Here is a 27,562-nt window from a genome sequence, read left to right on the forward strand (position 1 = left end):
TGTGGGGTTGGTCACAATTGTGCTTTTCGTCGTCTTGGGTTTCAGGTTTGTGGGTTTTCTACTGTTCAGTCTTGAAATACTGAAATTCGACATTATTGTATTTTGAGATAGTCTAGTGAATTTAAATATATCTATCTATATATATCTATATCTATATATATATCTATATATATATATATATATATATATATATATATATATATATATATATTTATATATCTAAAGATCATATATATATATATATATATATATATATATACATATTCGTTTATATGGGTCAACTTTGATTCACTGAAATCTCATTTCACTGAATTTCAGTTGACCCTCAAAAAATCACTGAAAGCTTAAATCACTGAAAACTCATTTCACTGAATTACATTTCATTAAATGTAAGTATTGTTGGGCACATAAAAGGTATATACCCTTTTCTCCACTGGAGTGCGATCCTGGAGTTAGTATATATAGTTGGTGGGGGTGTGTAGGGTGCATAGCCCCCCAACCTATTTAGCTTTTATATTTATGAATCTCATTTCACTGAAAGATAACAATATGGGATGACATGCTCAACAAGCCACGATGCTTCGCTAGGGATGGCTTGCACCTGTCACCCCTGGGCTTTCGAATATTGGCAAAGGCTCTTGCTACCCCCATAGTGCCTTTCTTAGGCAAGGCTCAAAAGACAAACCCGCCTCCATAGGTATCACAAGGGATAAGAAACTAAGAGTAATGCTACTCAACGCCAGAAGTCTAAACCTCAAGATGCACGCACTGGAAACTCTTCTTAGCATGGAGAACATCGATATCTGTGCAGTAACAGAAACCTGGTTCAAGGCTCCGAGAGCACCCCAGCACTACCAGGTTATTCAGCCCCAAAACTTGGACCGAACCACAAAAGGAGGGGGAGTATCAATATTCGGCAAGGATACCCACACCTCCTGGTTGGTGGCACAGCACGAAGCATCAGGGACTATCCATGTGCAACTAACAGTGGGTAAAGCTGCCTTCCAGTTTATAGCCTGCTACAGACTACCCTCCCAAACCCAGGAACCCCACTCGGCCTTCCTTAGAACACTGGAAAATATGAAGGTCTCTCCAATCACCATTATATTGGGTGACTTCAACTACCCAAACATAGACTGGGAGCATTACTCTAGCTCCAATACCCTAGCCCAAATGTTCCTAGAATTTATAAACTCAAATGCTATGGAACAACTTGTTACCACTCCCACAACAGGGGAAAACATACTGGACCTGATCATCACCAACATGGGGACTCTGTGCTCCAGACCATAAGTGTATCCCTCAATGGTAAGATCAGACCATAAACTAATCTCACTGGATATTCACATATCTTCTTTATCAAAAACTCTATCTCTATCTTCTCATATCAAAAACGTCTCTAAAGCAAATTTCACACTCCTCAAAACCGAGGTGGAATCCTTCAAAGCCCCCGGGCCTGTGGAAAATACGGCCCAGACCACAGAATCCTTTATAAATGCATTCTATGAACACCTTCAAGAATTTATGGATCATGCAATCCCTAATAAAACCAAGACCCAATCCTCCAAAGGCAGACGTCCTGTCTGCTGGACCCCAGCCGTAAACAAACTATACAATAGAAGGAGGAAGCTACTACATGATAGAGCAAAATCCCAAAAAGGGAAGGCATCTCTGATTAGTATTAGCAAAAAACTACGGGCACTCATAAAATCGTCTAAGGCCAGCTTCGAGAGAAAAATTGCACAGGACACTAAGGATAATCACAAGGCTTTCTTTAGTTATGTTAGGAACCTGAGTGGGAATTCCCAGATATGCTCAGAATTAGCCCAAAATAAAAAATACACCGAACCCACAGACATTGCCAACATCCTAGCTGACAGGTTCATTGCAACCCCCTCCCCCCTCCCCACCAAAAGGGCAAATATTTATCCCAGCAGAGTGCTGCCCCCCTGACATCTCAGATGCTCAGGTAAGAGCCGCCCTCTCCAAAGCAAAAAACACAGCCTCAGTGGTACTAGACGGTGTCCCGGGCTGCGTCCTACATGAACTCCAAGAAGAGCTAAACCCAAACATAAAACTACTGTTCAATCTCAGCCTTACTACATGATATGTACCCAAAGAGTGGAGTACAGCAACAGTGGTCCCTCTCCACAAAATTGGTGCCTCAACGGATCCTGGAAACTATCGCCCATAAGCCTGACTAGCTTGGTCTGCAATGCTATGGAAAGGATCATCATGGACCTCATAAATAAAGATATTGGGGAACTACAGACACTGGATCCTACCCAGTTCGGCTTTAAGGGCAGATCCTGCCTCTTAAACCTGGTTGATTTCTTTGAAACAGTCACCAAGGCCATTGACGAGGGGAAGGTGGTCCACACAGCCTTACCTGGACCTCGCAAAAACCTTTGATGCAATACTTCACTCGGGCATTATAGGTAAGCTCACCAGCTTAAATATAAACCCCTATGTGTCTAGATGGATTGCAAACTGGCTCAAGGACAGAACCCACATGGTTAGAATTGCTGGAACCATGTCAGACTCCAAACCAGTTACAAGTGGCGTCCCACAAGGCTCAGTCCTGGGACCTCTCTTGTTCGGTATATATTTCTCGGAGGTACAGGCCAACACGGAAGGACAGTGGCTGACCAAGTTCGCAGATGACTGCAAAGTGGGTGCCATAATCTACTCTCCAGCCGACACAAGCATCCTCCAAAAGGGCCTCATAGAAACAGACAACTGGTGCCAGAGCCATGGCCTCAAGCTAAATGCCAAAAAGTGTTTAGTCATCCCCTTTGTCGAAAACAAAGTGCCCACAAATTACCACATAGGTGGTAATCCATTAAGTACAGAAGAAGTAATTAGGGACCTGGGGACCCAAGTTGATATTCTCTCATTTGACACCCACGTGGCCAAAGTGGTTAGAAAAACATTTTATATAGCCCACCAAATCATGAAGGGATTTACATCTAGATCAGGGGAGGTCATCGTGCCTCTTTACTCATCCCTCATCAGGCCCGTAATTGAGTACAGTGCCCCTTTTGGGATGTACCTTACGAGACACCTGCAGCAACTGGAAAGACCCCAAAAGTACCTCACCAAGAGGATCAAAGGGCTCAAACAGATGCCATATGCTGTCCGGTTAAAGAAACTGCAGCTCTACTCAGTGGCATACCGCCTGCTCAGAGGCAATCTGTGCCTGACGTATAAGGCCATGTCCAACCCGGAGTTAATGGACATGCTGCACCTCAGAAAATCCAAATCCCATCGAGCTACGCGCTCGAGAGACTTGAACCTCAGCGCTGAAATAAATAGGACATGCTGGAGGGACAGATTCATAACCCAGAGGCTCCCTTCGCTCTGGAATAAAATCCCAGTCCAGGTTAGGCAGAGTCCCTCATTGACTCTCTTCAAGAGAAATCTTGAGTGGATGGGAAATCGTAGGTTTACCCCGGGTATCACTTCTGTGTCACTGCTAGACAGAGGCACAGTATACTAACCTCGAAAAAGGGCATAGCAAAATTAATTTAAAATGGGTGGTGAAAGCCAAACCTCACTCTGGCTAGGCTTATAAATACCCTAGGGCAGATAGCCTAGTATGAATCTATAAAACCAAAAGTAGTTGAGTTGCTACTCCCCCCCCCCCCCCAAAAGGTGCTTCAACAAAGTATTCGTTTAAGGGTGTGCACACTTATGTAGTCAGCTTATTGTACCCCCCCCCTAACAAATTTGTTTTTCAATTGAATTGTAAAGGTTATATCTCACATTAAAGGTAGGAAAAGTTTGGAAATGATTTATGGTGGTCTCATTTTTTTATACCACAGAAACCTGGCATTTTAACGGTTGTGTTCACTTTTTACAACCAGTGTGTATGTGGATTCATCATTTCTGCATTCGACATGGTGCATTTTTGCGTAACTGCACTTTCCACTATTCTTTTAGTAGAATTATTCTCTGCTGTTGAAAGATGGGTCACTGACATCCAATTCATTCTCAACCCCAACAAAACCAAATTACTCCTGTTCACCCCTAATAAAACAAAATCTCCTTCCTCAGCTTTCTCCATCGCATCCAGAAACGGCACTGGCATTTCACCATCAACCTAAGCTAAACTCCTAAGGGTGGAAATAGATAATAAGCTGTCTTTTGATATTCATATATCACCAACAATCCAGAAAGTTCACAAGAAAATGGGGACACTCTGTAGACACAAAAACCTACTCACAGATAAAGCAGTAGTCACCCTAGCTCAGACCCACCTTTTATCAACACTTATGTATGCAGCGCCAATCCTAACCCATATTAGAACAACAGATCTAGACAAGCTAGAGTCATTTTATAATAAAATTGCAAAATTCACCACCAACTCGCCCTTTAGAACCCACCACTGCCAGGCACTCGAGAAAATTCAGTGTCTAGAATTTGCTCACTTATTCACCTACTAACCTCACCTGTGCCTTTAACATCATAAACTACTCGGAGAAAACTCCAACACTAAAACAGCTGCTAACTCTTTATTCTACCAATCGCCCTCTTCGCTCATCATATAAACCGCTCCTCAATATTACAACTGCCAACAAGACTGTTGGCAAAGCCCTATGCTCCCATACCATAGCCAAAAAATGAAATAACCTCCCCACTAATATAACCTCTACTACAACAAACACAATTTAAAAAACTACTTCAACCACATCTCAGGAAAACCTGAATCTACCCATGTATTACATGAGTCTCATCTGACTTTCTTCTCTTTTCTCTTTACTATTCTAACTCTAGATTTCACTTTCTCTCTGTTCTAACTTTCCTCCTTATAATCTGGTTGCTCAGGTTATATTATTTTTCTTTCTTTGTTCCTTAATAGAAGCAAATGTAAAACACAAATTGTATGCAACTGTTATTTAAAGAATAGCATTTTCTCTGTCAGGTCAGTTGTACTTTATATGTAATGCTTTATCAAAGTGTCTGTTCTTTACCAATCACAATTGCAGCATTGTGAACAATATTTGTATGTATGTACTTACAATTAACCTAATTTGCATGTCTGTATTGCCTGTGTCATAACTACTTTACTATGTTTATTGTGGAGCTTTTCTGCCTGAGCATCCACTGAAAATGGACCTCGTCCAGCTGGATTTTCCCGTTAAATGTAAAATAAATAAAAAAAATAAAATGAATAAATGTGTGTATGTATGTATGTATATATATATATATATATATATATATATATATATATATATATATATATAAAATATGTCGTGTGTGTATAAATGTGTGTGTATGTGTGTGTATATATATATATATGTATGTATATGTGTATGTATATATATATATATATATATATATATATATATAACTAACAGTTTGCTGATTCCATTTTGTCTAACTTGCAAAAGTGCGACGGATCCCTTTTGCAAATGCAAAGTGAGTTTGCACAGCTGTAATCAGTTACATGATCGCGGTAAAGTGGGGATCGGGAAATTACCCTTTTCCCCACTGTAGTGCGATCTCAGAGTTGGAATACATATGTGGCAGGGGGTGTGGGGTGCAGGGGAGCTTGCCCCCTGCAAACATATGACTGTTAGTATGGATGTGGTCCGTACTGATTGCTGTTGTGACTTTCATACGGAAGAAGTCAAATTCGACTTTGTTGCAGTACTTTCAATATTTTAACCATTTTACTGTTGTGAACATCAAAGATGTGAATTACAATTTTGATACGTTTACGTTCACCTCTTTGATGTTTTGATAGTAAACTGTGTATATATATATATATATATATATATATATATATATATATATATATATATATACATACATACATACACACACTTGTTATATATGTATGTCATGTATGCATATATGCGCGCGCACACACGTATATGGAACTAGGTTTCGAGATGTTACCTGATCTTTTGACATAATAGGAGTAGGTTTTGCAACAGTGACAGTCACCGGGGAATGTTCTACTTGTGGAGGGTCAGGGATTTTCTCAGGAATGAGGATTGTTGATGGAATGTTCCCTGGAACAGGAGTATTGGGCAAGTCACTCTGAGAATTAGTCTTTGTCACAAGCAAAATGCTGCAACACTGTTCAGACACTGGTAACAAATGCTTTCGATTTTATCTGAATTCCATTCCTTGTGATTCTACAATGTACGATCTCTCTTCTTGATAGAAACTTTTCACAACCGATGTGATCATATCCTTTTGACATTTGCACCCCTCACTATCTTCCCTTTTTTCAGTGAGCTGAGCATTTTGATGCTTTTATAGTAAGACTTCTGGGACAAACACTTTTTCAACATTTGGGCTTTACTGCTTTGTTGTTCTTAACACATGGAACCCGTGAATTACTTCTGATTGGTAGTGTGGTTCTGGTTTGTCTCACCATAAGCCACTGGGCAGGCAAGATGTTCATAAAGAGGACTGTTGCTGAGATTTAACAAGTTGAGCAAAATATTGGTATTGTCACGTCCAGGGTTGCCAGATTTCTTTAGGGCCAGGTAGGGACAAAATAAATAAATAAATTAAAAAAAGAGAGAAGTCTGTCATGCTAAGTGAAGACCCTCAAAAAAACAAAAAAAAGGTCTTTTGTTCGTGCAGAACAGCAGGGTGTTCTAGATTAAGCAGAAGTTGCTCCGCTTTGCAATTTTTGATTAGCTCGTATACTGGCATATGAGCCAATCAAAAATCACACAGCGGAGCATCTTGTTCAGTGCGGAACAGCTCCCTATTCTGCATTGAACAGAAGTGGCTCCGCTTTGCGGTTAATGATTGGCCTATATGCTGGTATATGAGTCTATCAAAAATTACAAAGCAGAACCTGTTTCACTGAGATTTTCAAAAGGCAGTGTAGGACTCTGGATTGGGCTGCTGATCTCTGGGGAGTCCCACTCAGATAGGGATGTCTGTCAACCCTGGTCATGTCTGGATTTCTCTAACAGCAGTTTTGCACTTGAACTGCACGTTCAGTCAAACGGTTTGACTGTGTTTAGGACTACTGATATGAACAAAGTCCCACTCTTCTGCAAATGTCTTGAACTGCTGACGTGTAAACTATGCATCATTGTCGGCAATAACTCTGTGCTGACTACCATGGACAGAAAAATGTTGCTTCAGCTTAGAAATGACAGTGCTGGAAGATAAATTGGGAAGTAGGTCTGTCTCAAACCAATTTGAATAACAGTTTAACACCAAGTAACGACCATTCCACTTGGACATCTGTGGCTACTGTCGACCAAGGCAGTTCAGGAATCTGGCTTAACTGAAGTGGTTCTTTTTGTTGATGCGGCTTTGTACCATTACATACTGAAGATGAAAGTACTTTCTCAATATCTCTTGGCATAGAAGGTCAGAATACTAGAACTCTCACTTTTCTTTTGGTAGAATCTGTTCCTGGGTGGCCACGATGCAAGATATTAATATGATCTTGTTGCAAGGACTTTGGAACAATCATTTTAGGACTTTTCTTGATGATGCCATTGTCTGACAAAATCCCATCTCTGCGTGGAAAGTAAGGTTGCACTTGTACTTGTAAACAAGTTTGCTTTGAAAGCCATCCTTGACTGATAGCGGTTTAGCTTCTGGAGAATTGGGTCTGAAACTGTGTGAGTTCTGAGCTCATCAAGACGTGGAAGAAAAATGTTTCACTTCCATGACTTCAAAATCAAGTTGGTCATTGTTAAGCTGTTCTGTGGTGTTCTTGGACAGTCTAGATAAGGTAGCGGTAAGGTAAAGAAGTTTGCCTTTGTGCAAACAAGAGTGAAGTTGTACTTTTGCAGTTTGACCATCATGCGTTGCAGTATAGCTGGAGCTGTATGCGTAGGCTTTCTCAAAATAGTAACTAAAGGTTGTGATCAATTTCAGTCTGGATAGGTCGACTGTAAATATAATCATGGAACTTCAAACATGCAAACACAATTGCGAGGAGCTCTTTCTCAATGTGGGCAAACTGCATCTCTGTCTGGGAAAGAGTTCTTGATTCATAGCCTGCTGGTCAACCCTATTGAAGAATGACTGCACCTAGACCAAATTTAGAAGCATCACATGCAAAATGAAACTGGTTTGTTAACATCATAGTAGCTAGAGTTGGTGAGTAGCAATTTTCTACTTCAGGACATCAAATACTCTTGTGCTTTTCTGACCTTGACCAAATTACATCTTTGTGTGTCAGCTCTGAGCGGTGTTGAAAATTGGCTAAAATTTGAAATGAACTTGCCTAGATAGTTGACCATGCCAAAAAAACGTAGGGCTTGGACATTGTCTGGAGCTGCCATCTTTAGACTTGCTGTTTGCCTTGAGGAATCTGGTCGTAAGCCTGAAATGGTAAACAAGCGACCAACATAAGTAACTTCTCGTAGTCTGAATTTGCACTTCTGAGGATTGAGCTTAGGATTCACTTCAAATGCTTTTTCCAGAACTTTATTGAGGATTTTGTCATGTTTGGCTTCACCATTGCCTCCTACTAGAATATCCTCAACTATAATAGCACAGGGATAGCTAGAAAAAAAATTAGCTCCATTGCATGCTTTAAGACTGGCAGAATTTATCCCAAATGGCATGCTCAAAAATCTGTATCTTCCAAATGACGTACCGAATGTGGTTATCAATGAAGATTTTCAGTCAAGCAAAATTTGCCAAAATGAACACACTGTATCTAAGAAAGTAAACAGTGGCATTTGGCATGAGGGCAGCAACCTTGCCAGTGCGCATTGGATGATGTCATTTTAATGCTTGTTCAGATCTCTTGGATCACTACATGTTCTGTTATCTGAGCTTCTCTTATGAACTGCCACCATGGAGGATACCCATTCAGTAGGTTCTTCTACTGGGCAAATTACTCCTAGCTGCACCATTTTGTCTAGCTCTGCTTTGACTCTGCACTGCATACCTACTGGAACCTTCCGTGCTGGTCTGACAACTGGGCTGACCTCTGGGTCTAACTTCATGGAGTTTACAACTGGTAGTTTGCCTAGTTTAGGAGAAATTTGAACTGTCGTCATTCAGGCTTTATTAAATGAAAGCAGTCCCATTTTCAAACCGTCTCTGAGGCCTAATAATAACTGCACGTGTCTCTTGACTACGAAATATTGCAAGTCATAGCTGTTCCCAGCAGAATAACAAAGTACTACTGAGCCTTCGGTTTGAATCTCTTCACCACCATAAGCAACAAGCTTTGCACACCTTGTCAAATCAAGCTGTTCTGTAACTTTTACTCTAGCAAACATTTCTGCTTGCATAACATTGCACTTTGAGATAGTATCTGCTTTACGCTGTACAAGACTCCCATTAATCATTGCAGTGCAAAAGCCTTATGCTTCACTGAGCATGCTCTGGAATTTGCTGGAAAGCCTTTGGGCTTTCCCAGGGATTGTTTCAGGACCTGCAGTAGCTGCCATGAGCTTGGGCCTGTTTCTTTTAACCAACTGCTGCATACTATCGACATGAGCTTTGTCACTGTGCCTTCTACAACTGTTCTTATTTGTTAGCAAATTTGTGTGCTTTTCTGTAAGCTCTTGTATCTGACAAATCTCAATGGCCTTATTCAGCATTAAATCACTCTCGAAGCAAAATCTTTTTCACTGTGTCATTATTAATACCACACACAAGGCTGTCCTTTATCAACTCAGTCTCTCAAATCACCACATTTGCATGTTTTAGCCTTGTTTCTCAAACGTTTCACCTGGCTTCTGATCCCGTGTGTAAAATAAGTGCCTTTCCATTGTAATATTCATTTGGGGGTTACACATTTCTGTAAATTTACATTTCAAGTACTCTGGATCTTCCCTTGTTTCAGCTGGTACCATTATATGGTGGTTTTCCCCATCTCCTGCAAATACAGCAGGTGCATACAAAAATGAACACAGTCTTTCACTGGCCTTTGAACCAGATCAGTTAAGCAGAATAAATGCTTTTGTACATGTCTGTCAGAAAAAGCAGCCTGTATAAAAATATCTTATTCCTGCTCAAACACACACCAATTTGCTGCAGTATTGTTGTCTAACACAAGTGGTGCAGGTCTGTGAAATCCTTCTGCCATGCCCGTAGATTGTAGTAAAACATGATGCAAAATTGGCCCTTGTAATTCTGTATTAACATTCGCACACACTAGGTACTTGTAGTAATATTCATATGCACAATGAACTCTTCGAAATACTGTACTCTGCAAAATATGCCTTGAAGTAACTGTACTGTAAGAAATATTCCTTGAAACGGCTGTACTTTGCAAAATAACTGCACTGTACTACTGCACATATTTGCAAACACTTTGCATACTTCAGATATTTTGAATAGCTTTAGTTAATATGAAAAAGTTTTGTTTAATAAGAAATTTGTTTTGAGCGTCGAGTGCTTCATTTTATATTTGTAGTGAAAGAAATCATTTAAGTAAGTTTTAATACTTGGAATTTGTTTCTGACCTGTTTTGTCGTTTGTTTGAGCAGTAGGGATGATCCACTTCTGTATATTCCTCCAACTCTAACCGGTTGCCTCATGGCTGTAATTCTGGATCTCATTTTGACACAATGTCCCTCTTCTCATGTGCATTAAGAAGACGTTGAGACTTGGGGTGTTCATTTAAGTAGTTTATTGTATACAAATACATCAGGATGGATGGCAGGAACATCAAATTTAAACGAACTGTCTAACTGACTGACCACATACTTGCATGCTCACACTGTGGCTGCGCATTCAAAATGGCAGTCTTTCTTGCATGTGGTTAGTACTTACATGCATGTGCTGACTCACTGGAAAGCTTCTTAAAGGTACATCACACACACACACTCATCTACAGGTTTTATGTTGGCTGTAATGTTGGAAGTGATAAGTTAGTACTTTTTATATCCAGCTTTGGTGGGCTGCATTCTGGGATAATCTTTGTAAGAGGCACTTAACTCTGATGATCTGTACTGGACTGTGAGCTTTCCCGAACACCTCTTATGTTTCTGCAGTTCATTCCTTCCCCCACTCGTTTACTTTATTGTATTATTATCTAAAATATAAATAAGACAGATTGCCCCATATTTGCATAGACTAGAGTCCATGATTCTTTTCTGAAGGGCACACTTAAGGGGTAGGATGTAATGGTATCTCTTGAGTTCTGTGGGGGAAACATTTACAGGACTTAGTCTTGTTTATTTCAGTCCATCCCATAATGTTGAAATATGACTGAATAACATCGCTGCCATAACAGTGAACATCTGACTTTTCTAGGAATCTCTGTTGCGCCAGACACAATCCCCACTTAGTCATTTACAGGAAGGGTCTTTTAAGAGTTCTAGCACCGCTTTTTTGAATCATTTGACAGCTTTTTGTAGCAGGCTGAGTACATTATTGGGTTTTGATAAGTAGCATCTTTGAAGTGTATGTCAGATACTGTGGAATGTTGCATTGTGCAAAGTCTTTGGTTTTAGATCAAAATCCATTGTAACTGAAGTTGTGTAGTTTGGTTTTGTGGGAAATGTGTACTCAATTTTCTTTACACTGTATATTTGTTTTGGCAGGCAGCACACATTAGCATTTGTTCCCGCTTCTGGAAGAATCTATTCCTTTGGCCTTGGAGGTAATGGGCAGCTAGGAACTGGGTCAACCTGTAACAGAAAAAGTCCATTCACTGTTAAAGGAAACTGGGTGCCTCACTGTTCACAGAAACCGTCTTTTGAATGTAAGTGTTTTCTTTTGCTTTGGTATTTATTGAAAATTATTTTACAACCGAGTTTGTCAGTAAAAAAGGAAATATTAATTTGCCATTCTTATTTGTCATTTATAATTCAGAGACTGATTGCCAAGAATTGGATTCATGTTTCTCTTTCATTATATTCTGATATTTTTAGTTCTGTTTTTGGGCACCTGCTGACTGTTTGGCTAAATACCACAGCTGCACCTAGCAAGCGTCCTAAAAGTGTAACAGCCTTTTGCAAATACAGCTGTCATCCAGGTAGCTATCAGGAGATTTGGTAACATTACCATTCCTCTGTTTGTAGCTACAAGGATCCAGGAGGTGAGTGTACTTTGGGTTGGGTGGTGGCCTGATGTTAGTCCCAACCCTACTTGCTATCAGACACCTCTATCTCTTTTGAATTGTAGATGAAGGGCACATCCATGGAGAGACTTCCCTAACTCTTTAGCCTGAAGAGGCAAGAAAGCTACTATCTTCCACTCTCTCCTCAGCCAGCTCTTCCACTGCTTATGTTGGTAAATAAACCCAGATCAACTAGGTTGTGGTCAGGGTTCCATCACTGTATACCTTTTGTAGCCTTTTGTTGAATTCTGATTTATCCTTTATCCATATTCCAAATTATCTCTTTTCTAGTCCCATCATTTTTCCCCATCTGTCTTATAGCAAAAGTAAATTGTTAACCTATCCTATTTTGCTATATCCCTTAGTCTGCACTGGCCAGTATGGCATCTGCACTCATTTCTTTGCCTCTTCTGTAGCCAGGCTGATAACACCTAGGTATTTCAAGGCAGCACAGTAACTGCCTCATGCTGACCATAAAAACTCTGTTGCTACCTCACACTATGTGAGGTGCAAATATTTACTTATCTTGAGGGCTACCTTCCCACCCAGAACATATTTGGTAAATGCAATACACATGCACAGCTCACTTGCACTGTGCTGAGATTGAGAACACTGCCTAAGCCTCCCAGGGTAAAGATTAAGAAACCTCTGATATTCACTTAACACACCCACCTTCACCCTTCACACTACAGTCAGTGCACATACCTCTAAGAGTCATAAGGGGGCAGATTTCAAGCCTTTTATTTATTTACTTGACATTTTTAGTCATCTGGAGTAAATGGAACCCAGCCACTGGGGATGCACAAGCCAGTGCATTTCTTTGTGCCGGTCCCAGGCCCGGATAAATGGGGAGGGTTGCATCAGGAAGGGCATCCGGTGTAATATTTTGCCAAATTATACATGCAGACAACAGTACAGAAATACATACCGGCTCGGTCGAGGCCCGGGTTAACAATGACCGCTACCAGTACTGTTGGCCAACAGGGTGTTGATGGAAATTGGGCTACTGTTGGCCAAAGGAAGAGAAGAGGGGGAAGGCTTGCCCGAAGGCAGGTAAAAAGGCTAGGACTGTGATAGTGAGGGTCGGAACTTTGAATGTTGGCAGTATGACTGGTATAGGGAGAGAGCTAGCTGATATGATGGACAGAAGGAAGGTTGGTATATTGTGTGTGCAAGAGACCAGATGGAAGGTTTGTATATTGTGTGTGCCAGAGACCAGATGGAAGGGGAACAAGGCTAGGTGTATTGGAGGCGGTTTCAAATTGTTTTATCATGGTGTGGATGGAAGGAGAAATGGCGTAGGCATTATCCTGAAGGAACAGTATGCTAAGAGTGTTTTGGAAGTGAAAAGAGTGTCAGATAGAGTGACGTTTATGAAGCTGGAAATTGATGGTGTAATGATGAATGTTAGTGCATATGCTCCACAAGTTGGGTGTGCAATGGATGAAAAAGGAACATTTTGGAGTGAGTTGGATGAAGTGGTGATGACTGTACCCAAGGGTGAGAGACTGGTGATTGGAGCAGATTTCAATGGGCATGTTGGTGAAGGGAACAGAGGGGATGCGGAAGTGATGGGTAGGTATGGTGTTAACAAAGGAATGCAGAAGGTCAGATGGTAGTGGATTTTGCGAAAAGCATGGACATGGCTGTGATGAATATGTATTTTAACAAGAGGGAAGAGCATAGGGTGACTTACAAGAGTGGAGGAAGATGCACACAGGTGGATTATATTTTATGTAGAAGGGCCAGTCTGAAGGAGATTGGAGACTGTAAAGTGGTGGCGGGGAAAGTGTAGTTAGGCAGTGTAGGATGGTGGTTTGTAGGATAACATCGGTGATCAAAAAGAGGAGGATGAGTGTGTGGGCAGCACTAAGGATCAAATGGTGGAAATTGAAAAAGGGTAATTGTGAGGTGATGTTCAGGGAAGACAGGCACTGGGTGGCAGTGAAGAGTTACCGTATAGCTGGGTAACTACAGCAGAGCTAGTAAGAGAGATGGCTAGAAAGGTGCTTGGTGTGACATCTGGAAAGAGGAAGGAGGACAAGGAGACCTGGTGGTGGAATGAAGAAGTACAGGAGAGTATACAGAGAGAAAGGTTGGCAAAGAAGTGGGATTGTCAAAGAGATGAAGAAAGTAGACGAGTATAAGGAGATGAGGTGCATGGCAGAGAGAGAGATGGCGAAGGGTAAGGATAAGGCGTATGAAGAGTTGTATAAAAGGTTGGACACTAACGAGGGAGAAAAGGACCTGTACCTATTGGCTAGACAGAGGGACTGAGCTAGTAAAGATGTGCAGCAGGTAAGGATGATAAAGGATAATGAGGGAAACGTACTCACAAGCGAGGAGAGTGTGTTGAGCAGATGGAAGGAGTACTTTGAGGGGTTGATGAATGAAGAAAATGAGAGGGAGAGAAGGCTGGATGATGTGCGGATAGTGAATCATGACGTGCAGTGGATTAGCAAGGAGGAAGTAAGGATAGCTATGAAGAGGATGAACGGAAAGGCCATTGGTCCAGATGACATACCTGTGGAAGCATGGAGGTGTTTAGGTGAAATGGCGGTGGAGTTTTTAACTAGATTGTTTAATGAAATCTTGGAAAGTGAGAAGATGCCTGAGGAATGGACAAAGTGTTTTGGTACCAATTTTTAAGAATAAGGGTGATGTGCAGAGTTGTAGTAACTACTGCGGGATTAAACTGATCAGTCACAACGTGAAGTTATGGGAAAGAGTAGTGGAAGGCTAGGATAAGAATGGAGGTGGTGATTAGTGATCAGCAGTATGGTTTCATGCCAGGAAAGAGCACTACAGATGCGATGTTTGCTCTGAGAGTGTTGATGGAGAAGTACAGAGAAGGTCAGAAGGAATTGCATTGTGTCTTTGTGGATTTAGAAAAAGCATATGACAGGGTGCCTAGAGAGGTGGTGTGGTATTGTATGAGGAAGTCGGAGTGTCAGAGAAGTATGTAAGAGTGGTACAGGATATGTACAAGGGTAGTGTGACAGCGGTGAGGTCTGCTGTGGGAGTGATGGATGCCTTTAAAGTGGAGGTGGGATTACATCAAGGATCAGCTCTGAGCCCTTTCTTATTTGCAATGGTGATGGACAGGTTGTCAGATGAGATCAGGCGGGAGTCCCCGTGGGCTATGATGTTTGCAGATGACATTGTGATCTGTAGTGAGAGTAGGGAACAGGTGGAGGAGACGTGGAGATATGCTCTAGAGAGAAGAGAAATGAAGGTCAGCAGGACTTAGACAGAATATATGTCTGTGAATGAGAGGGAGGATAGAGGAATGGTAAGGATGCAGGGAGTAAAGGTGGGGAAGGTGGATGAGTTTAATTACTTGGGATCAACAGTTCAGAGTAATGGTAAGTGTGGAAGAGACGTGAAGAAGAGAGTACAGGCAGGATGGAGTGGGTGGAGAAGAGTGTTGAGTGATTTGTGACAGATGAGTACCAGTAAGAGTGAAAGGGAAGGTCTGCAAGAGGGTAGTGAGACCAGCTTTGATATATGGGTTAGAGACAGTGGCATTGACAAAAAGGCAAGAGTCAGAGCTTGACGTGGCAGAGTTGAAGATGTTAAGATTTGCACTGGGTGTGACTCTGATGGACAGGATTAGAAATAATTATATTACAGGGTCAGTCCAGGTTGGAAGGTTTGGAGACAAAGCTAGGGAGGCAAGATTATGTTGGTTTGGACATGTGCTGAGGAGGGATGCAGAGTATATTGGGAAAAAGATGCTAAGGATGAAGCTGCCAGGTAACCGGAAAAGAGGGAGGCCTAAGATGAGGTTTGTGGATGTAGTGAGAGAGGACATGCTGGTGGTTGGTGTGACAGAGCAAGATGCAGAGGACAGGAAGAAACTGAAACAGTTGATCTGCTGTGGTGACCCCTAACGGGAGCAGCCGAAAGAAGATTTTTAGTCACCTGGAGTGTTGACTAAGCTATGTTGAGTAAAGACTTTTTGGTGAAGTGGAGGTTTCTGTTTGGATAGTATGGCTAAATTATATTGTTTAATGCTGGCTGTTTTTTTAGGATTGTGAAGTGGCTTATGTGTTGTGAATAAGGCAAGTGTATGTGTCAGCTGAAGCCAGTTTAGCAGTTTTAGAGTAAGGCGATCATGATTTCTATGGTGCTAATTTTTTGCAAAGTTTCCTCATTTGTTATAGCACTTTCCAAGTTGATTTAAGTGAATTTGAATTAGTAAAGAGTGGGGAGGGATATAGCCGTTTTTGGAGTAGGTAAGCTATAGCTGTCTGTTCTGTCCACATCAATGAAGAATGACTTTACCCTATATTGGGAGCCCAGTTTTTTTTTTTTTACTTGAACTATTTATTTGGTTATTCATTTCATTTGTTTACTGGGTAAGTTTGACTAGGATGACAAAATAGCTCCTTTTCAGTGGAGGGGCAGAAAGCTCCATGCATGTACAATTTTAACAAAAGAGATGGTTCCAGACATGTACAAAATATACCAAAATACATATGGAAGTAAAAAAAAAATGATACAAATATCTACATATCACTTCAGTGCCCATTTCTAACAGGTACCAAAGGATATTTTTATAATGTTGATAACTTCTGTACTTGTTAAACTTAAGATAAACGTCTAATTTCAATACAGGGAACAGCACCATATTTTATTTTATTTTATTTTTTTAGGAAGATTAGATCATTACAGAATAAATGTGAGTAGAAGGACAAGAGGAAGGGTTAAAGGTGTAAGCTGTTGTCAGAAGGTATGTGATAGACAGGAAAGAGGGAGTAAGAAAATAGAGGGACTAGATAAAGTCTGAAGATGAAAGTACTATGGTAGTGTGTAGAGAAGAAGTAGAGTAATAATAGATGAAATGTGTTTTTGATCAGCAGAATGTATATCATACTTTTAGTTGTTTTGAAAGATCATGCAAGTGAACACATTTAAATTGAGAATTGAGCATGCTTGTGTATTTTTTAGATGTGGTATTGATTGAATTTAATCTGGTCTTCAGTCATGCTCAACAGTTTTGTATGTGTAACTGGTAATATTTTTGTGTTCATTGAAGTTACAGTGAAGAGAGATTGTTTTTGTCACGCAGCTTTTGGGGATATATAGAATGAGTTGACCTTTTTTGGGTTCAATGGAAATTGGGAGTTGTCAAGTTAGGAGTCTATGGAGGAGAAGGGACTGCTGGGCGATTTTTTTTTTGTAGAATCTGTTTGATCTTGGCTGCACAAATGAATTGAATCATTTGCATGTTGTACTATTGTACCATGCTTATAGGTGTTTGTGTCATTTATGAATAGGTTAGATGAGGGTCAGTGTAGATCCTTGGAACACCTACTGAGAGAGATAATAATGAGGAAGAATCATTGTCATTTCACTGTGTATTCTCAATCTGCTAGATAGCTTTGGAGTAAAGATGCATCAAGACCAAACAGAGAGCTCTTGTATGAGGGTTTGGTGACTGTGTCAAAAGGTTTAGACAAGTCGAGAAAGACTGTAGTGATACCAGGTTGCCTGCATTTCTGTTGTGATTAACGGTGTCAGAGAATCCGAACAGGGCAAGGCTTGTTAGAGTGATAAGGCTGTTGTAATAAGTTGTGTGTGTTCATATCCTTCTAGGATTATAATCAGTGGAGACAGTATTGCTGTAGGTTTATAATTAGGTTTGTAGAGGAGCCCCGTATATGCAAGGTTATGATGGATTTTTTTTCCCAAAATGATGGGACATGCCCTGTCTCTGTCTTTAATTGTTCAAAGAGAAGCATGCCAGAGCATCAGCAGCAAGTTTGGCATATTCTGAAGTAGTTGGTCTAGAGTCATGGTAATACGTTTGATAATAGTGAGTGGGGGTATTTGTGTTTTTTTTGGGAGGGGGGTATTTTAGGTGTCGTTTGGAGGTTAGATGTGCGTGTTCTTTTTTCATTCAGATTTTCATGGGTTTAGGAGTTTATGGAGGCCCAGAATATTTTGGAATTGGAAAGGCATAGATATTGGTAGAATTGGTACAAATTTTCTTATCCCGCTTTATGCTTTCAGTTTGATTATTTTAAGTAGCTGAACTATTGTTGATGTTTTAATTTTAACCATGTTTTCCAACTAAACCAGAACCAAAAAAACAGGACCAAGAACAAATTCGACTGCCACGAAGATGACACCACAAGATTCAAGTAAATCCAAAAAACTGGTCTTTATTGTAGAAAACCACACCAAAGTCACGTATCACAAGCGCTTTCGCTAGGATGTTCCTAGCTTTGTCAAGTTGTTGAGACATTCTGAAACATCAGCTTAAATAGCTGCTTGTGCTAATTAGACAATCATAATGCAATTAAAAGCTAAACAATTGCCATTCATTTAATTAAATAACCTACCTATAAAATGCATACAAATTATCCTAACAATTCAAATATATTACATAGGCATAGCTCCCTACAATTCAAAAACTTATCATTACATACCCTATCTTATATTAAGTTAAAAAAAATTTTTGTACTGTGCACATTTTAAAATTTTATATTAAACCAAATTAAAATAGCATATGGGTGTGCTACTACTTGCGCTTGTCAAAACTTTGCCAAAGTGCATGCTTACGAGTAAAAGTTCATAATGAACATACCAAAATGCATAAAAGAGCAGGTAACAAATGGGTACAGAATGCATATATATGGGCAAATGAACCCATTGCCTATGCTACTAATTCCCCCTTAACAATATCTTTGAATGCATAGGTACATGCATTAGTAGCATAGGCAATGGGTTCATTTGCCCATATATATGCATTCTGTACCCATTTGTTACCCATTTGTTATATAATATAAAATTTTAAAATGTGCACAGTACAAACATTTTTTTTAACTTAATATAAGATAGGGTATGTAATAAGTTTTTGAATTGTAGGGAGCTATGCCTATGTAATATATTTCAATTGTTAGGATAATTTGTATGCATTTTATAGGTAGGTTATTTAATTAAATGAATGGCAATTGTTTAGCTTTTAATTGCATTATGATTGTCTAATTAGCACAAGCAGCTATTTAAGCTGATGTTTCAGAATGTCTCAACAACTTGACAAAGCTAGGAACATCTTAACCATGTTTTCCAAGCTTTCTCAGTAGCATTCATGAGTTGTTTGGAAGTCCAAATTAGCCATACTGCTGGGTTCACCATAATTATTTTAGTTCTTATAGAGGCATGTTAATTTAGAATGCTTAGAATATTTTTTTGTAGAATGCCACAGTTTCATCAAGTGGTAGGATTTTAAGTACATTCCAGTTATATCATTTTAAGTCTTTGCTGAAAGCTTCCGTGTAGAAATTGGTGAAATTCCTCACCACATTATAGTGGTAAAGCTTCTGGTTTAACTTTTGGTAATGGACTGCAGCAGTAAGGAGATGGCTGCTCACTGCGTTAGGCACAGTGAAATACAGTGTTCTTTTCATTGGTTAGAGAGATGATAATCTAGTCTATGATGGATTTTCTAGTTGCAGTTTTATGGTATCTTGTTGGGGTACTGATTAGTTGTGTAAAGCCATAGAGTTGCATTGTGTTAAAAGGGTTATATGTGTTTGTGCCAAATGATTGTCACCTAGTATAATACTTTGTTGTGTTTTGGTGGTGATCAGCAGAGGATCCCTTCTATAAGGATGTTATTTCCTGGAGGTTTATATGCATGTTATGGTTATTTTTATGGGTGTTGAATTTAAGCTGCAAGGCAAGTAACTTTGCATGCTTGAATTGTGGAGTGGTCTGATTGGAGGGGGTGGGGGTCTGTGTATTTTTTTTTTTTTTTTTTTTTTTTGACTATTGCTACTCCACCCGGCTTTTTTATTTTGCCTGCCTAGCTGTAGTATATTATATCCTGTCTGAGACTTCTTCACTTTTTATTTCCATCTTAAGCCAGGTTTCTGAAATCACCAGAATATCAGGAGAGTTTAAGGTGATCAAAGCATAAATATTAGTTAATTTGTTATTAATACTTCTAAGATTGATGTGAAAGAGATGTAGTCTTGATTGATGTGAAAGAGATGTAGTCTTGTCTGATATGTTGGACATGAAGGTGATTTGGGGAAATATTGGTTAAAATTAGTGTAGTGTTTGAGTTGAGCAAGGATTGTGGTGGATATTTTCATTTAACTTTAAGGACAAGTATGTGTGATAGCGACTGAGGCATTTGTACTGTTTTTTTTTTTTTTATCTGATGTCATTTTTATTCATTCCTCAACTGACAGATCTCTAATCTGACTCTGCTTCTTCCAGATCCTTGGATCCAAACTCACCATCTCCTCCCTTCACCCGTAATGCCCTACCAGTGTAACATTCCTCAGACCTTGTTTGCTGCCATATCACTACATATGAGGATCCTCTCACTCTCGAGCTACTGGTATTTTTGGGGGTTAAAGCAGTGAGTCTTCATTCTTTTTTTTCTTTTCCTTCAATAAGCTGTCCTCTGGATTTTTGTCACCTTACTCCCTTTATTTCAGTGATTTTCTTCCTTTAGTTGAGTCATTTTTATCTAAACCTCAGTATTTCCTTCCAGTACTGTTGTTGGTACTTCAGCTTTCTTCTGCCTGTCCTCTTCCTGCCCATTTTAGGATACCTTTGACTGTAGTTGTTGGTAGTTTTTTCTTGGTTTTTCCTTTTTTGGAAAAATATGAAATTTCCATAATTCTAGTTTTCTTTTTGGGTCTTTCCTCTTTTCAGGAGCATGCAGGGATGTCCGATAGACCAAGTGGCTTCAAGAAGTACAGCTCCTGCAGGCACAAAATACCCATTTCTGATGTCCACAGGGAATGCATCTGTTGATGTTCTTCGTGTTTTAGTGTTGCAGTCATCAAATTTGGGGTTATCCCTGCCAGGGTAGCCCTCCGCCAGCCCGAATACCAGAGGCTTAATATTTTTATGTCTGTTACTGTTGATTCAGGACTGACGTCAGGTCGTCAGTTGTATAAAGTAAGGCAGTCGATGCCATTACATCAGTCTTTCTTGCCGTGGATCCCGAAGCAGTTCGCACGAGTGCCAGTCGGCCGCTCTCCAAGATGTTCTTCGTGTTTCACTGTTGCAGTCATAACTGTAGGGTGCTCCTGCCGGCAGGCAGCCCGAGGTCGGCCAGAATCCCAAAGTCTGGGTCCGGTGTCGGCTGTATAAGCTAGTATCCTGACGTCAGTACGCCTTGGTACATAGCCCTCAGCCGACGCCATCTTCTCCAGTCTTTCTTGCCGTGCGGTGGAAAGCAGCTCGCAAAACGTTGGTTGGCGATTTTCGAACAGCATTCTTGATTGTTGTCGGTCCGAAGTTGTTACTTCTCTTCTCTAAGCTAAGTACCCCGTTGGGGAATCTTTTTCTTGTTCCTCCGATGTCAGAAAAAGTTAATAATTGTATAGCGTGTGGGAAACAAATACCTCATAAAGATTTCCACTCTTACTGTCTACCTTGCTTAGGCCCTGACCACGACGTTTCTTGTTGTCGGTTCTGTGCCAGGTTCAACTCTCGTACTATCAAACGCAGGTACGACTGGGCTTTAAATTATTTTGGCAGACGCTTCAATTACAGAATGTCGTCGGATACTACCAGAGTTCTAAAGAAGCGCAAAGATAAAGACAGGCCTCCGAGGTCCAAACAGGACTCGTTGCAGCTGGAGCCAGCGTCCGGTTCGGCTGTCGTCAGTGAAGCGCTTTTGCAGCCCCTGTCCGCCGCTTCTGAACCGATGGCCGATACGGACTCCCATGGGGAGCCATCAAGGCCCACTATTTTAACTGCTGCAGGACCTTCGGACGTCGCTCCTTCAGATGGGTCCGGAACCGCTGTGCAGGTACCGGCTTCTGAGGGGGTTTTCAGGCCTACTCACATTACTATTTCAAAGGCAAAGACAAAGACTCCTTCTAAGTCTAAGGTTTCAGCTCAAGCTGCTTCTGAATCCACTCCCAAGACACAAAAACAATTATTGAAGATGGCTGAAGACTTGCTTACAATGATTAGGGGTTCTCACCCCCCTCCTGAGAAAAGACCTAGACAGACTCTGGATTCTTCTGACCAGGCCTCTGTCTCTTCTGTTTCTTCCTCTGATCAGGACTATTCCTTCCCCCCTTATGAGGATTCGGATGCTGAGGAATCTTTGCCCTCGGCCTCTCCGCCTGAGGATTTTTCTTTTGGGGAAACCTTGCCAAGGATGAGGGAACATTTTCATTGGGAAGGACAGGAATATTCTGCTTCCAAAAAGAGGCTTAGAGAATTTCTTCTTCTTCCTCAGCATAGGCCTTTAGCTATCCCTCCTGTTTTGGACATTGTGGATGATGCTTTTTCTGAGGCTAATTTGAATCCTGATTCCATGCCTCCTGCTCCTTCTAAGCCCGATAGATTTTATAGGGTTCCTGACTCTCATTTATTTCTATTTAAAAATCCTTCTGCAGACCCTGAAACTATTTCTCAGGGTTCTAAGGCTGCTAAGGTTGCTACTTCTAAAAATCCTATTCCCTCTGAGAAGGATTCTCGTGCTTTAGACAGGTGGGGCAAAAAGGTATATACTTCTGCTACCCTTTCTGTAAGGGCATTAAATTGCCAGTTTCTTATGTTTAAATACCAGCAATTTCTTTTGTCTGTTTTAAAGCAAAAGCTTGCTTCCGTACCTGCTTGTGCAGAGGATAAGGAACTTCAGGATGTTTTGCATGCTACTGAACAGGTTAACAAGCATAGCTTATATTGTGGTTTTGATGCCTTGGATGCTTCCTGCAGGGCTGCTGCATCTGGTACTGTGATTAGGAGACATGCCTGGCTTCGTGAACAAAGTTTGCCTGAACAGGTTAAGGCTAAGTTATTAGATGCCCCTGTTCAACATGATGTTCTTTTTGGTTCTAAGGCTGAGGGAGTTATTAAAAAGATGGAAGAAAAGGCAAAGTCCATGCAGACTGTAAAAGATTTCTTGCAGGTTCAGCCTCCTAGATTTTCCAGGAATTGGCCCACTAAAAATTGGTCCTTTCCCACGTCTGACAGGCCTCAAAGGGGAAGATATAGACGCTCCAGAGGTCGTGGTCAAGGCCAGACCTCGTACAGATCTAGACAATGGACTGCTTCTTCACCTAGAAGGGGAGAAGACAGATCCCAATCTCAAAGAAAACAAACTCAATGACTCTCTCTGTTGGGCTTCAGGACCTATTTACTTGGACGCCCCTCTCTGAGGAAAACTGTCTCTTTTTTACAGGAATTGGACTCATATTACCCAGGACAAATGGGTATTGGATGTGATTTTAAAAGGTTACAAGTTCCACTTTCACACTTTGCCAAGGACCCACGGTTGGCCAGATCTGCCAAAACTTCAATGGTCAGAGGCCTTAACTCAAGTGGATGCTCTTCTGGCCATGAGAGCCATAGAGCCTGTTCCACTCTTGGAAATGGGAAAAGGATTTTATTCAAGGCTGTTTCTGGTTCCCAGAAAACAAAACTCTTGGAGACCTATTCTGGACCTTTCTGTGTTAAACACCTTTTTGGAAATTCCAAAGTTCAAGATGCTCACTCTGCAACAGTTACTTCCAATGCTCTCTCAGGACACCTGGATGGTGACATTGGACTTAAAGGAAGCCTATTTGCATATCCCTATCAGACAAGACCGCAGGAAATTCCTCAGGTTCAAGGCAGGTTCGAGGCACTTTCAATTCTCTGTTCTGCCCTTTGGTTTATCTACTGCCCAGAGTCTTCACCAAGTGCCTGGCACCAGTAGTGGCTTACTGCAGACTTCAGGGGATTCAGATTTACCCCTATTTGGACGACTGCCTTATTCAGGCAGACAGCAAAGATCTTCTGCTTCAACACCTAGACTTCGCTCAACGCCTTCTCCTCTTACTGGGATTCTCAGTGAACATAAAAAAGTCACATTTGATCCCTTCTCAACAAATGGTATTCTTGGGAGCCCTCTTAAACACAACCTTACAAAGGGCCTACCTCACTCCAGAAAAACAAACTCAGCTGGCTTCTACTTTCAACACCTTGGCAACTCTATCTCAGCTCACTGCAAGGAAAATCCTGCAGGCTCTGGGCTACATGGCTTCCTGCATTCTGTTGATTCCAAACGCAAGGCTTCACATGAGAAAGCTTCAATGGTATCTGAAAAGTGTATGGTCACAGCATTGTCACGATCTGGATATTCTGATTCCTCTGATCCCCTGCCTCCAGAAGGAGTTCCTCTGGTGGTCCAGGGCATGCATTTTAAACGAGGGAAAACCTTTTCGTCTCCCTCAACCTACTCAAATCCTAACCACGGATGCCTCGGATTATGCTTGGGGAGCACATTTCCTAGACAATTGCCAGCAAAGAACCTGGACAAAGGAACATCTTCACTGGCATATCAATCTGAAGGAGATGTTGGCAGTTCAAAATGCCCTTTTGGCCTTCAAGCACCTTTTACAACCAGGGCCTCTGCTAATTCGCACAGACAACACCACGGTCATGTGGTACATCAACAAGCAGGGGGAATCTCATTCTTACCCCCTTTGCAGACTGGCTATGAGTTTATGGGACACAGCTCTAAATTTGAATCTGCATCTCCAGGCTCAATTCATTCCAGGAAAACAAAATCTTTTAGCAGACAGCCTGAGCAGAAACATTTCAGATCCTCACGAATGGATGCTAGACACCAATTTGTTCAAAAGGATTACTGCAGTTTGGGGATGTCCCCAGATAGATCTGTTCGCATCCCATCTCAATCATCAGCTGCCTCGCTTTTGCACCAGGTCCTTCCACAAACAGCATGGAGAGTGGATGCCCTGTCTTTCAGTTGGAGAAGTCTGTCTGCATATGCCTTCCCTCCTCTTCCTCTACTGCCTCGGGTACTACTGAAGATAAAGCAGGACAAGCCCAAGTTCCTCATCTTGTTTGCTCCAAATTGGCCTCGACAGTTTTGGTATCCGACTCTAAAGCTCCTGTTCTCGGGCCTCCTGGATTCTTCCACTGAACCCTTCGCTTCTGTCCCAGCATCAGGGTCAGTTACTACATTCCAACCTCAAGACCCTTTGCTTGGCAGCTTGGCTCTTCAAAGGAATTTGATTGCCTCTAGTCTTCCCAAACAAGTTTTGGATGTTCTTTTGGAAGCTAGACGGCCTAGCACTAGGAAATCTTATGCCTCTAAATGGAAGAGGTTTTCTATTTGGATGCAGGACCGAGGTTCTGATCCTCAGGTTCCTGATCTCTCCTCTATTTTGCTTTACCTTTCGGAGCTTTTGTCTAAGGGACTTTCATTTTCTTCCATTAAGATTCATGCTTCTGCTATCTCTGCGCATTTCAGCTCTGATCCTCCTGTTTTTTCACATCCTTTGGTGAAGCAGTTTTTGAGGAGGGCTAAGAATTTGCAGCCTCCAAGGACCCCTCCGGTCCCTGCCTGGGATCTTAATTATGTTTTAGAAAAACTTACTTTGCCTCCTTTTGAGCCTGCTGCATCTTCAGGTATTAAGTTTCTATCTTGGAAGACTGTTCTTTTGTTAGCTTTGACTTCTGCCAGAAGGGTCTCAGAGTTGCAAGCTCTTATGGCTGTGGAACCTTACCTTATTTTCCATCAGGACAGAGTATCCTTGAGGACCAATCCTACTTTCATGCCTAAGGTGATTTCGAAAGTGGCCTTGAATCAGACAATTCACCTTCCTACTTTCTTTCCAAATCCTCAAAATAAAGGGGAAAGGATTTTGCATTCATTGGATGTGCACAGACAGTTAAGATTTTACTTGGACAAGACTAAAGATTTCAGAAAGTCTAACCAACGGTTTGTTTCCTTTGCCTCCAGTTCACTTGGAAAACCTATTTCTAAACAAACCATTTCCAAATGGATTGCTTATGGGATCAGATTTTGTTACACTCATCATGGTAAACAGTTTCCTGGAACTATTAGAAGTCATTCTACTAGAGCAGCTGCTACTTCTACAGCTTTTCTCAGAGGAGTACCTACCAAGGATATCTTGGAAGCTGCCACTTGGAGTTCAGTGCATACTTTTTCCAAGCACTACAATCTCCCTTTGTTTTCTAAGTCTAGGGCTGGCTTTGCCTCTGCTGTCTTGCAGGGTATTCTTGCCACCCCTTCTTCTATCTAAAGCCTCCTCCCTCTCTACACTGCTTTGGGATTCCACCCTACAGTTATGACTGCAACAGTGAAACACGAAGAACATAGTACAGTTGTGTACACCTACCATAAATGTAGATGTTCGAGTGTCTTCACTGTTGCAGTCGGGTTTCCTCCCTCCTATCCCTCTTTTCCTTTTTTGTGGTGTATTTGTGTTTCCTTGTTGGATTCATTTTTGATTTATTGGAGTATTCTGACATCTAGGGCAAGAAAGGCTGGAGAAGATGGCGTCGGCTGAGGGCTATGTACCAAGGCGTACTGACGTCAGGATACTAGCTTATACAGCCGACGCCGGACCCAGACTTTGGGATTCTGGCCGACCTCGAGCTGCCTGCCGGCAGGAGCACCCTACAGTTATGACTGCAACAGTGAAGACACTCAAACATCTACATTTATGGTAGGTGTACACAACTCTACTTTTCATCTACCATTTTAAAGCTGAAGTCTTCTAAAGCTAAGTACCCCATTGGGGATCCTTTTTTCTTTCACTAACCGATGTCAGAAAAAGTTAACAATTGTCTCACCTGTGGAAAGGAAATACCACACTGATACTTTCATTCTTACTGCGTCACTTGTTTAGGCCCAGACCATGATGTTCCCCGCTGTCGCTTCTGTGCTTTGTCCATTGCCAGAACTATCCATCGGGCCCTTATTGTAGCTAGATATTTTTGCTTACAGTCCTCTAACTCCAATATGGCTTCGGTAAGCCATCCACAGAAGATCTTCCGAAAAAACGTAAATATAAAGACATAGACAGACTGCACAGGTCCAAACCTACCGACTACGCTTGCGTTACTCTAGTAGTCAGTTCTCCGGTCCTCAGTGAGGCGGTTTTACAGCCCCTGATGCCCGCTTCTGTGGATTCGCAGGCTGCTACTGAGACCCTTTCGGATTCTGGTATGCTGCAAAACTCTGCTTCGACTAAGGATCCTGCGGTCGTCTCTACCTTGGATGGGTCCAGAGCCGCTGAGCAGGCAATGGCTTCCGAGGAAGTCCTTTGCACTACCGTTTCTTGACACAAACCAACGTAGTCTTTCACGACTACATTTCTTTCAAAAACAACTAAGTTTCTTAGGCCCAGGGTACAAACCACACCCAAGAAACAAATGACCCAATCTCAGGAACCTGCATCCTTGCCTTAGTCTCAAATGCTTAAAATGGCAGAAGACCTCATCATACTGATCAGGGGAAGCCAAGCTAACCTTCCAAAAGGAAGAGATCTGACCCCTGTGGTTTTGTCTAAACAAGAGTCTGATAACTCTGATGCATCTGAATATGAAGACATGCAACCCCTCTCTACTTATGAGGATTCTGATGCCGAAGATTCCATCCCTTCTGCCTCTCCCCCAGAGGATTTTTCCTTTGGAGAACCCTTCATACCTTAAAGGAGCATTTTCAATGGGAGAGTCAGGGCTACCCTCAGTCTAAAAAGAGACTCCGGGATTTCTTAAATCTTCCACAACACAGAC

General features: G+C 41.4%; 1 protein-coding gene across 4 annotated transcripts in view; it reads left to right on the forward strand.

Annotated features, from left to right (window-relative positions):
* Window positions 1-27,562, forward strand: part of HERC4 (HECT and RLD domain containing E3 ubiquitin protein ligase 4) — a 3,175,640-nt gene that overhangs the window by 616,626 nt on the left and 2,531,452 nt on the right. For all 4 annotated transcript variants that reach the window (XM_044056374.1, XM_044056377.1, XM_044056376.1 and 1 more), the window contains one exon: window positions 11,502-11,662. In XM_044056374.1, coding sequence (XP_043912309.1) covers window positions 11,502-11,662 — 161 coding nt within the window. The remainder of the gene's footprint in view (window positions 1-11,501; window positions 11,663-27,562) is intronic.

The sequence above is a fragment of the Protopterus annectens genome, chromosome 14.part0 (assembly GCF_019279795.1).
Source record: "Protopterus annectens isolate FY-2018-M chromosome 14.part0, PAN1.0, whole genome shotgun sequence".
In the NCBI taxonomy this organism is placed as follows: domain Eukaryota; kingdom Metazoa; phylum Chordata; order Ceratodontiformes; family Protopteridae; genus Protopterus; species Protopterus annectens.